The sequence below is a fragment of the Corylus avellana genome, chromosome 8, assembly GCF_965113065.1.
Source record: "Corylus avellana chromosome 8, dhCorAvel1.hap1.2, whole genome shotgun sequence".
NCBI classification, from domain to species: Eukaryota; Viridiplantae; Streptophyta; class Magnoliopsida; order Fagales; family Betulaceae; genus Corylus; species Corylus avellana.
The window spans coordinates 21,338,865-21,351,169 of NC_142497.1; the positions used below are offsets into that span (position 1 = coordinate 21,338,865).

At 36.4% G+C, this 12,305-nt stretch overlaps 2 protein-coding genes across 6 annotated transcripts; both read right to left on the reverse strand.

Moving 5' to 3' along the window:
• Nucleotides 1-176: 176 nt before the first annotated feature.
• LOC132163969 (protein NRT1/ PTR FAMILY 8.2-like) lies at nt 177-4,444 on the reverse strand. 2 transcript variants are annotated; one of them, XM_059574359.2, is made up of 5 exons: nt 4,191-4,444; nt 3,080-3,276; nt 2,775-2,992; nt 1,879-2,432; nt 177-1,148 (listed from the first exon to the last, which is right to left on the reverse strand). In XM_059574359.2, exons 2-5 carry the CDS (start codon nt 3,183-3,185, stop codon nt 314-316), a joined length of 1,713 nt encoding a protein of 570 aa, XP_059430342.2. In that variant the 5' UTR covers nt 3,186-3,276; nt 4,191-4,444; the 3' UTR covers nt 177-313. The 2 variants fall into 2 exon arrangements, with proteins under 2 accessions (XP_059430342.2, XP_059430344.2); XM_059574361.2 differs by having other exon boundaries at nt 3,080-3,408.
• Nucleotides 4,445-5,788: 1,344 nt separating this feature from the next.
• On the reverse strand, nt 5,789-11,321 carry LOC132163966 (protein NRT1/ PTR FAMILY 8.2-like). 4 transcript variants are annotated; one of them, XM_088518910.1, is made up of 5 exons: nt 11,243-11,321; nt 8,880-9,064; nt 8,273-8,490; nt 7,459-8,030; nt 5,789-7,111 (listed from the first exon to the last, which is right to left on the reverse strand). In XM_088518910.1, the coding sequence occupies exons 2-5, from the start codon at nt 8,983-8,985 to the stop codon at nt 6,274-6,276; spliced, it is 1,734 nt and encodes a 577-aa protein (XP_088375036.1). In that variant the 5' UTR covers nt 8,986-9,064; nt 11,243-11,321; the 3' UTR covers nt 5,789-6,273. The 4 variants fall into 4 exon arrangements, with proteins under 4 accessions (XP_088375036.1, XP_088375037.1, XP_059430336.2 ...); XM_088518911.1 differs by lacking the exon at nt 11,243-11,321 and adding an exon at nt 9,484-9,684; XM_059574353.2 differs by lacking the exon at nt 11,243-11,321 and having other exon boundaries at nt 8,880-9,405.
• Nucleotides 11,322-12,305: the final 984 nt, after the last annotated feature.

Consider the following 12,305-nt stretch of genomic DNA (forward strand, 5'->3'; position numbering starts at 1 on the left):
CAAATCATGTTGGCTAGAAGCCTCAGAAAAAAAGCTGGAAATCGTTGAGGCCGCAGTAAGTGCTCATAAATTGTTCTTGTGGTACATTGATATGTGAAGAGAGCAAACATTGGCTTAATCTATATTGTAGTTCACTTTGTTTTTTCACCCTATTTGATTTTCATTTTACATTATCCAATGAAAACAGCATTCAGAGACTGTTGTATATCAAGTAGACTTCCAAATGTGTTGCATACATAAGGAGATGACACTCATTAAGCAGGCTGTACTGTATATGCTAGTGCTTCAACCAACAGAGTAAGTGAGTAACCCATCATTTGAGAGTCCCCACAGGCCTTTTATATGTGTACCATTTTGCAATGAAGAGAAAAGCTCCCAAGTTCAGCACACTCAGAACGGCCAAGAGCCAAAAGAAGTAATCAATATGACCATAATTCAGATTGTCTGGTATCCATCCAAGCTTCCCGTGCCTAGTACTCACTGTGGTAACAATGGTTACAAGTAGAGAGCACAAGTAGCTCCCCAGTGCCACGGTGGTTAGTTGGAGAGCAGAGCAGAGACTCCTCATGGCATCAGGTGCTTGCTCGTAAAAAAACTCTAACTGCCCAATGAATGTGAAAACTTCTGCACACCCTATGATGAAATACTGAGGAACTTGCCAAAATATGGACATGGGCATGTGCTCAAGTTCATAGTAGTTGTGCCTTCTAACACTTCTAAGTCTTACAAGTTCCAAAATTCCTGCAGAAAGCATGGCAAAGATGGATATGAAGAGGCCAATGCCCATCCTCTGGAGTTGAGTTAGGCCATTTTTATGACCTGTGAATTTTCTAGCTAATGGGACAATGATACAATCATAGACTGGGACCCAAAAAAGGACACTAAGGGTGTCAAAGATCGACAGAGATGCAGGTGGGATCTCGAAGGAAGAGGAACCAACGCGAGTATCCATGATGGCGCCTTGCAACACAAATAAGGTGCCCATCTGACTGGAGGCAGTGCAAAAGATGATTCCTGTGGCCCATATTGGAAGCAGTCGTATAATAGCTTTCAGCTCCTCAACTTGGCTAACAGTGCAAAGTCTCCATGGGTCTACCGAGCCCTTAACTTGATCTGTTTGCACCACCACTGCCGCTTTGTCAAAGAAGCTGAATCGACAATGTAAGGATTTAGAATAAGTCAGGGAATATTAACAAAAGTGAAAAGATAACACACCCGACAAAAGAAAAGAAACTCTCTCTTACATTTATACAAAATCATTGTGGGATGTTATAGTCTGATTCAAAAGAATCGGATTGTTGTGAGAGTACATGAACCATGGAAAGTACTACCCACATGTGTGCTATTACTCCAAAAGAACTAGTTAAGTTACAATCGGAGTTCTTTGATATCACTTGCAAAGCCCAATCTCACATGGTAAGAAACCACTTAGGACTTAGCACCCATATAACAACTTCACAAACCATCCACAACCAACTTTTTAGGGTATCAAGTTGACATGAAATCCTTACATTTTGTTTCTCATAGTCATACCAATGGGATCATTATTGTAATTTTAAACCACTAAATGATTACATTATAGATATTGAAATTTGGATTCCTATGCTTTTATCTTTCCTTCTTTCTGTCTGCTTTCGAAGATAGATGAAAAACTGAGAATTGTTCATTAAGAAATGTTACCTGGGTTGCCTAATGAATTAAGATTAAATCCTGTTAAATAGATGGTCAAGTTGATTTTGCTCCTAAGGTTTGTCAACCCTGGTGGATGGGTGGTCCTTCTACCCAAGGATGAAGCGCCATAAGGGTGCGGATAACAGATTTCTTTATCCTTGCATATACTATCGACAATACGCCAAGCTTTTGAGTTTAGAAACTAACCTGAAGTCTTTTGTGTGATTAAGCTTGCGGCTTCCTTTGATGGCAGATTCTGCATCCGCAGTCTCATACAAAATGGACTCATCAGCAGGTACTTTAGCCTTGTATTTTCTCAAGGATGCCACGATCACCTGACAGATACGTGTCAGAGGGCTGCCTCCAGGTTTCTGGTTTCGATACAACCGAGTACCTGAAAAGAAACTTAATACAGCAATTGCCATGGCCACTGCTGGGATGCCAAAGCCCCATCCCCAGCCCACATTATCTTGTATCCAAACCAGCAAAGAACCAGCAATAAAAGCACCAATATTGATTGAAAAATAGAACCAATTGAAGAAAGAAGCTTTGCGTTTCTTCTCAACCTCATTAGTATCATCAAATTGATCTGCTCCATATGATGAGACACAAGGCTTAATCCCACCAGTGCCCAATGCAATTAGGTAAAGTGCTAGAAAACACACTGCAGCTTGTGTATCTGTTGCATGACAATTATCTTCTCCATAACATGTTGGCTTTAGGCCAGAGACTGATGCTGACAGTGTCAAAAGTGTCATCCCCTAGGTAAAATAGAAAAAGATTTAATCAATGAGCAAGAACACAGGAATTCAAAGGCAAGCATGCTTTGAAACTCAGGTCAAAGTTTTGGAGAATCAGATTGTACATGATTGTTAGCCTGCATAATGTTGACGAAAGAAAGGGTATTCCATTTTTTCTTGTCCATTTGGATGTCTCTTAATCAAGTGTATAGCGAATTGTCTATCAAATGCTACCAAAAGCAAAATCATTCATAATTTCAGACGCCCAATAATGGAGTGATGAACTCAGAATGTGCTTCATTAGTTTGACTCTTAGGTACATGAACTACCTAATTTAAGAAGTTTCAAGCGAACCAAACTTACAATAACATAGATGATGGAGAAACAGGCTATGGTCCAATATCTTCCAAGATAGGCATCAGCGAAAAATGCCCCAATCAATGGGGTGATGTAGCATGTTCCGCTCCAGTTTAAGACATTTTTACTAGCAGTAGCACTGTGCTGATGTAGTCGCTTCTTAAAGTAAAGTACCAGATTGGAGCTCATCCCATAGTATGCCAATCTTTCACAACATTCATTTCCTGTTGATGAAAGCTGGAATTGATGAGCATCTTATTTTTCGTAACAAGATTCCACTAGTTATATTAGGAGATGGATTACACAAGTACCTAGAATATAGGGGCAGGCCTTCCAGGTTCCAGTTTTACTTTTATCAGCCTGATTCCCACGGTGATCTACCGTCCCATCTTTCGTGTACATATCATCTTCTGCCATGGTTCTTCAAAAACTTCTTCTGTTTGCTTCCTCTTTCTAGGGGGTTAACTTGAAAACCCGAGAACTAGGTTGAGGTGGAGCTTATAGTGCACTAAACAAGAACCATAAAGTGCATTAATTTTCTTGACAAATATGTTAAGTTATACAACTATTACGGAAAATGAGGCATTCTGTTCAGTGAAAAAGCCAATATCATCCGGAATCATAGGCACAGATTGACTGCCTGTCAGAAGAAACAGAAAGGAAGTTTGGAATTTTTAGAATTTTGATTCTGAATTTTTTATCTGCTTCCTTGGCAACCAGAAATTCACCAAGAAGCCCCATGCAATTATTAGGACTGGTCAAAAGCTACACAATAATCTGATACATAATCACAAAGGTCAAGAATATATAAAATCAATGAAAGAAACTCTTGATTGTGTTAGGGAGATAATCACCCATGTTAAAAAACCACTTTAACCCTATCTGATTTGGGTCTCCTCATGTTATATTCATTTATTTTTGTGATTTGGATCTCCTTATATTTACACACGAGCACGAGTGCACACGTCCACACACACTTATATTTTAGGTAATATACCACACTTTTATTCCACTTTACTCATGGGCACTGCCAATCACACACATATATTTTAAGTAATACACCACACTTTTATCTCATTTTGCTCACGTTTGGCACTGTCAATTGACCTTTAATTTTTTTTAACAAGGTTGATTATAAAGATGATTTGTAGTTTCACATCGACAATGTTAGATAAAGTATGGTGTATAACATTTTTTTTTTTTCCTAATGTTAATACTCACATATTTATACTCTTGACTGTTAATGGGACTGGAAATTACTGACCAAAATTCACGACTTAGAGACATTATTCATTTGTTCTTTCTTTCTTGAATGGAAATTATGCTTCTACTGTAACTCATTTTTAGGAGCAAAGTTCAACAGTTAAACACACACCACAGGCACTAAAAAAGAATATTGTAGGATGAGGGGAAACATCAAACCTGGTAATTCACAGTCATCATATGCATCCAGAAAAGCAGTAGCTGCCTCAAGAACAAAAGAAGAGCAGTAGAGAGAGAGAGAGAGAGACAGAGAGAGGATAATTTGCTCATATACACACTACAGCCACTACAATTCAGGATTACAGTCAAAAAAGCCACACGACGTGGAATTATGTGCACAAAGCGACCATTCTTTCAAGCTAGGACTGAGAGAGACTTGTCATCAGTCAATGCTGAAAGTCAACAATGGTAGACAGCCGTAGAAGGTTTGATTGATATGAGAAAAAAAAAAAAAAAGTAAGAATATTTTGTATAAAAAAGTAAAAAAATTTGTTTTGTATTGATTTTTTTATTTGAATAACAATAAAAAGTGATTGATATGATGTAAAAAATAAGAATATTGTAGTTAATTTTGAGAAATTTTTTTTGGGTTTTTGAGTCTGGTCTAGCCTGGCCTTTGCCAAATACAGCAAATAGTCTCTCCTTACTGCAGAACTAGCCGAAACCTAAAGATGGATCTTTTGTTATGACTATAAAATAAGGAAAGGGCATGTCATCATACAGGATCTTTCGGGTCAGTCCAACCAGTTCTTGTGTTTCCTTTTTCGGGTTTTTATTACTATTATTTAATTTTTTAGGTTTGTTTATGTACTCCAAACAAAAAAGAAAACAAAAATCTATACACATATGATATAAAAATAACAAATATATATATATATATATATATATATATATATATATATATATATATATATAGTCTTATGATTTCTCACTACTGGTGGTCCATTAGAAGGCTATAATTGGCTTGGTTTGTTAATGTTTTTTTTAGGGCGCTTTTGTTTTTTTATTTGAAAAAATGTCATATTGTAATATAAAGATAAAAGTAGTTTTTGGTGTTTTATGTTTTAGATTATTTATTAATATTTTTGTTGTGAAAAGAGAAAAGAAAAAGGAGGAAAAAGTGTTATTAAAGTCAAGCCATTTTGCTCGGTTTGTTTTATTTATGATAGGAAGATTATGATTTAATTGTTAGAATATTAATTAAATGATTAAATTTATCGATTTTTTTTACCAGCTTAAGTTTTTTTAACATTGATGTCATAAAACTTCCAAGTAAAAAACTTCATAAAATTAGAATGGTTTAAAGTTAAATCCTAACATTATTTCTAATTGAATGGTTTAAATTTTGTACACTTAAATATTTACTACCTCATGAGAATCCTTTTTCGTAAAATCTTTTGTATCTGACTTACTTAATGGCTTGACTTTGATTCACTTTGTATCAAATCTATCTCCTTCTATATGGGTGATCTGTTGGCCAGGCAAAATAAAAGAGAAAGTCCATTGACCGTAATTGGGCATCCTTAATTTTCTTACCTACACTTGCAGAGATTCATGGAACCTGAAGTTGGCTCTGATTAGCTTTCATTTTTGCTCAATATTTCTCAATATATCCATATATCTGAAATTGTGATGTTCTTATATCGATTATATTATGATAATTCATCTACTTCTTGCGAGGGCCTAGGAAGAAAAGATCTCAGGTTGCAAGTAATTTAAAGTACTTGTCACCAAGGAAACAAATGTTGGCTAGAAGCTTCAGAAAAACAGCTGGAAATCATTGAGGCTGCAGTAAGTGCTCAGAAATTATTCTTGTGGTACATTGATATATGAAGAGAGAAAATTCTGCCTTAATTCATACTGTAGTTCACTTTTTTTTTTTTTCACCCTAATTGATTTTTGCTTTACATTATCTAAGGAAAACAAAATACAGAGACTGTCGTATATGAAGTAGACTTCCAACTGTGTTCCTGACATAAGGAGATGATACTCATTAAGCAGGCTGTATTTACAAGTGCTTCAACCACCAAAGTAACCCATCATTTGAGATCGAGTATTGATGAATACTATATTTTTATCTTATAATTGTCCAATAAAATTGACGTGGCAGTTCTAACTAACCTCTGGATTAGTTATTTATCTTATTTTTTTTCAAAAAAAAAAAAAGATCCAACAGTAGATTTGGAGTGTCACATCAATTTTGTTGGACAATTATAGGATAAAAGCATAGTATCTACCATTACTATTTGAGATCAGTCCTCACAGGCCTTTTATACGTGTACCATTTTGCAATGAAGAGAAAAGCTCCCAAGTTCAGCACACTCAGCACGGCCAAGAGCCAAAAGAAGTAATCAATATGACCATAATTCAAATTGTCTGGTATCCATCCAGGCTTCCCGTGCCTTGTACTCACTGTAGTAACAATGGTTACAAGCAGAGAGCTCAAGTAGCTGCCCAATGCCACAGAGGTTAGTTGGATAGCAGAGCACAGACTCCTCATGGCATCAGGTGCTTGCTCGTAAAAGAACTCAAGCTGCCCAATGAATGTGAAAACTTCTGCACACCCAATGATGAAATACTGAGGAAATTGCCAAAATATGGGCATGGGTATGCTCTCAAGTTCATAGTAGTTGTGTCTTCTAACCATTCTGAGTCTTACAAGCTCCAAAATTCCTGCAGATAGCATGGAAAAGATGGATATGAAGAGCCCAATGCCTATCCTCTGCAGTTGAGTAAAGCCATTTTTGTGTCCTGTGAATTTTCTAGCTAATGGGACAATGATTCGATCATAGACTGGGACCCAGAAAATGACACTGATGGTGTCAACGACCGGCATTGATGCAGATGAGATCTTGAAGGAAGAGGAACCAAACTGCCGATCCATGGTGTCGCCTTGCAACACAAATAAGGTGCTCATCTGATTGTATACAGTGGCAAAGATGATGCCTGTGACCCATATAGGAAGCAAGCGTATGATAGCTTTCAGCTCCTCAACTTGGGTAACTGTGCAAAGTCTCCATGGATCTTTCGAGTCCTTGACGTGATCTGTCTGTACCTCCACTGCCGCTTTGTCAAAGAAGCTGAAGAACACAACATTACATTGTATGGAGGTAGAACAAGCCAAGGAATGCCAAGGAAAATGAAAACAGAATCCATCCAAATCCAACAAAAGAAAAAAAGACTGTATCTTACATTTATACAAAAGCATTATGAACCCTTAATAGTTTGATTTGCAAGAATTTGGATTTGCGTGTGGGTGGAATTTGTAAATTTTATAGACATGAAATCCTATGACAAAGCCAAGAAGGTTAGGAGAAATCACTTAATCTTTTTTTGAATAAGTTGTGACTTAACTTTGTATCAGAGACAGAAGTCATGAGTTCAAATCCTAATTTTTAAAGTCAGTGATGATTTAACATGAACTTACGTTAAATCTTTTGTGTGATCAAGCTTGCGGCTTCCTTTAATAGCAGATTCTGCTGCATCCGCAGTCTCATACAAAAGGGGCTTATACAAAAGGGACTTGTCATCAGGTACTTCAACCTTGCATTTTCTCACGCATGCCACAATCACTTGACAAATGCGTGTAAGAGGGCTGCCTCCAGGTTTCTGGTTCCTATACAATCGAGTACCTGAAAAGAAACTCAACACAGCAATTCCCATGGCCACTGCCGGGATGCCAAAGCCCCATCCCCATCCCACATTGTCTTGTATCCAGACCAGCACAGAAGAAGCAACCAGAGAGCCAATATTTATTGAAAAATAGAACCAATTGAAGAAAGAACCTTTGTGTTTTTTCTCAACCTCGTTCGTATCATCAAATTGTTCTGCTCCATACGATGAGACACAAGGCTTAATCCCACCAGTGCCCAGTGCGATCAGGTAAAGTGCTAGAAAGCACACTGCAGCTTGTGTGTCTGTTGCATCGCAGTTATCTTCTCCATAGCACGTAGGCTTTAGGCCAGGGACTGATGCTGACACTGTTAAAAGAGTCATCCCCTAAGTAAAATAGAAAAAAGATTTCGTCATTTAGGGAGCAAGAGTTACGAAGACAAGAGTGCTTTGAAAACTCTGGTCAACAGGCAAAATGGTGTGATTGTAAAGGCTCAATTGACACAACATTCTCTTACATATTTTACTAACTGTCTTTTGAAATCGCACGTTTTGAAACTGATAAACCAAACTGATACTCAATTAGATAAGCTACCAAGTTAAAGAAGTTTCAGGTTAACCAAACTTACAATAACATAGACGATGGAGAAACAGAAAATAGTCCAATATCTTCCAAGATAGGCATCAGCCAAAAATGCCCCAATCAATGGGGTGATTGAGCATGTTCCACTCCAATTTGCTACGTTTTTGCTAGCAGTAGCACTTTGCTGGTGTAGTCGCTTCTTAAAGTAAAGCACCAGGTTGGAGCTAATCCCATAGTATGCCAATCTTTCACAACATTCATTTCCTATTTATGAAAGCCCAAAGTGATAAGTTTATTATCTCCATAACCCAGATTCCACTAAGTTGTATGAGTGCTGCTAGGGTTCAATAACTTTAATTATAAGCTTTTTACAAACTCACGTGCTAGTTTATATAGCACTTACTAAGTCAGTCACTAAAATATAAACTATCACGTGAGAGTTTAACTGTAACTTACATATTTATAAATTAATGTGATAGTTCATGTGATACTTATCATGTCAGTTACTAAAATATGAAATCCCTCAATACACTTAATGACATTCAGTTTATAAAATGCAGACTATCACGTCAATTTACAAGAAATAATTGCAAGAATTGTAGTGCGCAATCATTTTTCAAGTACTTGTATTAGGAGATGAATTACACAAGTACCTAGAATATAAGGGCATGCCTTCCAGGTTCCAGTTTTGGTTTTATCTGCCGGATTTCCTCTGTAATCTACAGTCCCATCTTTCGTGTAGGTATCATCTTCTGCCATGGTTTTTCCTGAACTTCTTTGTGTTTGCTTGCTCTTTCAAGGGGATTTACTCGGAGCTTGAGTCTGAGCTAATAACACACTAAACAACAACCATAAAGTGCATTAATTTTCTTCAAATATATGATAAATTATGCAACTCTTATACATGGTACTAAATTCTAGAGTAGATTGCATGAAATAATTTATCTGCTCAAAAACAGAAGAAGAGCAGTCAAGAGAGAGAGAGAGAGAGTTTGCCCATATGCACAACACAGACACTCTAATTCAGGCCGGCAGTCAAAGGCCACAAGTTGTGGATATGAGACATGGACACACGTGTCATGCATTTACTCTCTCTGATGGTCTGATCTTTTGCTCGTGTTCTCTGGCTGCCATTCTCTGAAACCTTTGACCATGGGGATAGCAGTATATGCCAGTCAACCACCAAGTCAACAAATATGGATGTCCATTATGGGTCGTCCGATCTAGCATATGACATTAACTACTAGCAATTCTTACCTTATTGGCCTCATGCCTGTATAATTATCATCAAACACATTGGAGATAGTGAATTTTGTGAGTGAAAATTTGAGGCACAGATGAACAAGATGGCTTCTCAGTTCAAACCCAGATGGAAGAAGTAGTGAATCTGTCCTAAACAAATTAATGCGGAGGATGGGCTTGCTATGGACAAGGAGGAAGTTGAGTTCTAGTAGCCCTCCACTGCTAGCTCTATATATGATTCAACATGAACAACTTCTTATGCTATATTTAATTGCTTTGATATATATTTTATTGTAGAAGTGTAGGATAGCTACGCTGTTGCTCATTATATTATATGATTCCACCTCCGTGACGTTGGGTTCATCAATTTTGGCAAAGATCCATAGATTCCACCGAATAGTATGATTTGCATTTAGGATTCTTTCCAGTTATTATTATATTTTTCTTTCCAAAGAAGAGCCATGCATTCGACAAAATAGATTAAGGGCTGTTTGTTTCGATGTAAAATATTGTGTTGGAAAAACATTCTCAAGAAAAATAGTTATTTTTTGGTGTTTGGTTGCAATTGTGAAAGTTGTTTGGAAAACTTTGATTGGAACCTGAAAATGCTCTTAAAAAAAAAAAAAAACAAAAAAACAAAACAATACAAAACAGATGGATCGGGAGCATTTGGGGGTGGCCGGACCACCCCCAAGGGGCTGGGGGTGGTCCGGCCACCCCCAAATGCACCCCTTGGCCACCCCATTTTGGCCAAGGTGTGGTTGGAACCACCCCATCTTTCTCCTCATTTTTTCTCTCTTTTTTTTTTTTTTTTTTTTTTTTTTGTTTTAATATTTTGCTTTAAAAAAAAAAAAAAAAAATTAATATTGGAAAGTCAATTTTTGCTGCACCTATCAGATGGCACTGTAGCTGGAACAGTGCCGTTCCAGCTACAGTGCCGGCCCCGTGCTGTTGGCAAACGGGGCCATAGGCACAGATTGACTACATGCTAGAAGCAACAGAAAGGAAGTTTGGAATTTTTAGAATTTTGATTCTGAATTTTTCATCTGCTTCCTTGGCAACCAGAAATTCACCAAGAAGCCCCATGCAATTGTTAGGACTGATCAAAAGCTACACAATAATCTGATACATAATCACAAAGGTCAAGAATATATAAAAGCAATGAAACAAACTCTTGATTGTGTTAGGGAGGTAATCACCCATGTTAAAAAACCACTTTAACCCAATCTGATTTGGGTCTCCTCATGTTATATTCATTTATTTTTGTGATTTGGATCTCCTTATATTTACACACAAGCACGATTGCGCACGCCCACACACACTTATATTTTACGTAATATGCCATGCTTTTATTTCACTTTACTCATGGGCACTGCCAATCACATACATATATTTTAAGTAATATACTACACTTTTATCTCATTTTGCTCATGCTTGGCACTGCCAATTGACCTTTAATTTTTTTTTAACAAGGTTGAGTATAAAGATGATTTGTAGTTTCACATAGACAAAGTTAGATAAAAGTATGGTGTATAACTTTTTTTTTTTTTTTTTTCTAATGTAAATACTCACATATTTATACTCTTGACTGTTAATGGGACTGGAAATTACTGACCAAAATTCACGACTTAGAGACATTATTCATTTGTTTTTTCTTTCTTGAATGGAAATTATGCTTCTACTGTAACTCATTTTTAGGAGCAAAGTTCAACAGTTAAACACACACCACAGGCACCAAAAAAGAATATTGTAGGATGAGGGGAAAACATCAAACCTGGTAATTCACAGTCATCATATGCATCCAGAAAAGCAGTAGCTGCCTCAAGAACAAAAGAAGAGCAGTAGAGAGAGAGAGAGAGAGAGAGAGAGAGGATAATTTGCTCATATACACACTACAGACACTACAATTCAGGATAACAGTCAAAAAAGCCACACGATGTGGAGCTATGGGCACAAAGCGACCATTCTTTCAAGCTAGGACCGAGAGAGACTTGTCATCAGTCACTGCTGAAAGTCAACAATGGCAGACAGCCACAGAAGAAGAGCAAGACCCAAACGTCTCTCCTTACTGCAGAACTAGCCGAAACCTAAAGTAGGATCTTTTGTTATGACTAGAAAATAAGGAAAGGGCATGTCATCATAGAGGATCTTTCGGGTCAGTCCAACCAGTTCTTGTGTTTTCCTTTTTCGGGTTTTTATTACTATTATTTAATTTTTCAGGTTTGTTTATGTACTCCAAACAAAAAAGAAAATAAAAATCTATACACATATGATATAAAAATAACAAAAAAATATATCTATTCTTATGATTTTGGTCCCTTTGAAGGGTATAATGGCTTGGTTTGTTAATGTTTTTTTTAGGGCGCTTTTGTTTTTTTATTTGAAAAAATGTTATATTGTAATATAAAGGTGAAAGTAGTTTTTGGTGTTTTGCGTTTTAGATTATTTATTAATATTTTTGTTGTGAAAAGAGAAAAGAAAAAGGAGGAAAAAGTGTTATTAAAGTAGAGCCATTTTGCTCGGTTTGTTTTATTTATGATAGGAAGATTATGATTTAATTGTTAGAATATTAATTAAATGATTAAATTTATCGATTTTTTTAACCAGCTTAAGTTTTTTTAACATTGATGTCATAAAACTTCCAAGTAAAAAACTTCATAAAATTAGAATGGTTTAAAGTTAAATCCTAACATTATTTCTAATTGAATGGTTTAAATTTTGTACACTTAAATATTTACTACCTCATGAGAATCCTTTTTCTTAAAATCTTTTGTATCTGACTTACTTAATGGCTTGACTTTGATTCACTTTGTATCAAATCTATCTCCTTCTATATG

Coding starts and splice junctions, on each gene's coding strand:
- LOC132163966 (XM_088518910.1), bottom strand. CDS start 8,985: ATGGCAGAAGATGATACCTACACGAAAGATGGGACTGTAGATTACAGA. Junction 8,031..8,272: donor TCTCCATCGTCTATGTTATT/GTAAGTTTGGTT, acceptor TATTTTACTTAG/GGGATGACTCTTTTAACAGT. Junction 7,112..7,458: donor GATCACACAAAAGATTTAAC/GTAAGTTCATGT, acceptor TGTGTTCTTCAG/CTTCTTTGACAAAGCGGCAG.
- LOC132163969 (XM_059574359.2), bottom strand. CDS start 3,185: ATGGCAGAAGATGATATGTACACGAAAGATGGGACGGTAGATCACCGT. Junction 2,993..3,079: donor GGCCTGCCCCTATATTCTAG/GTACTTGTGTAA, acceptor TTTCATCAACAG/GAAATGAATGTTGTGAAAGA. Junction 1,149..1,878: donor AATCACACAAAAGACTTCAG/GTTAGTTTCTAA, acceptor TTGTCGATTCAG/CTTCTTTGACAAAGCGGCAG.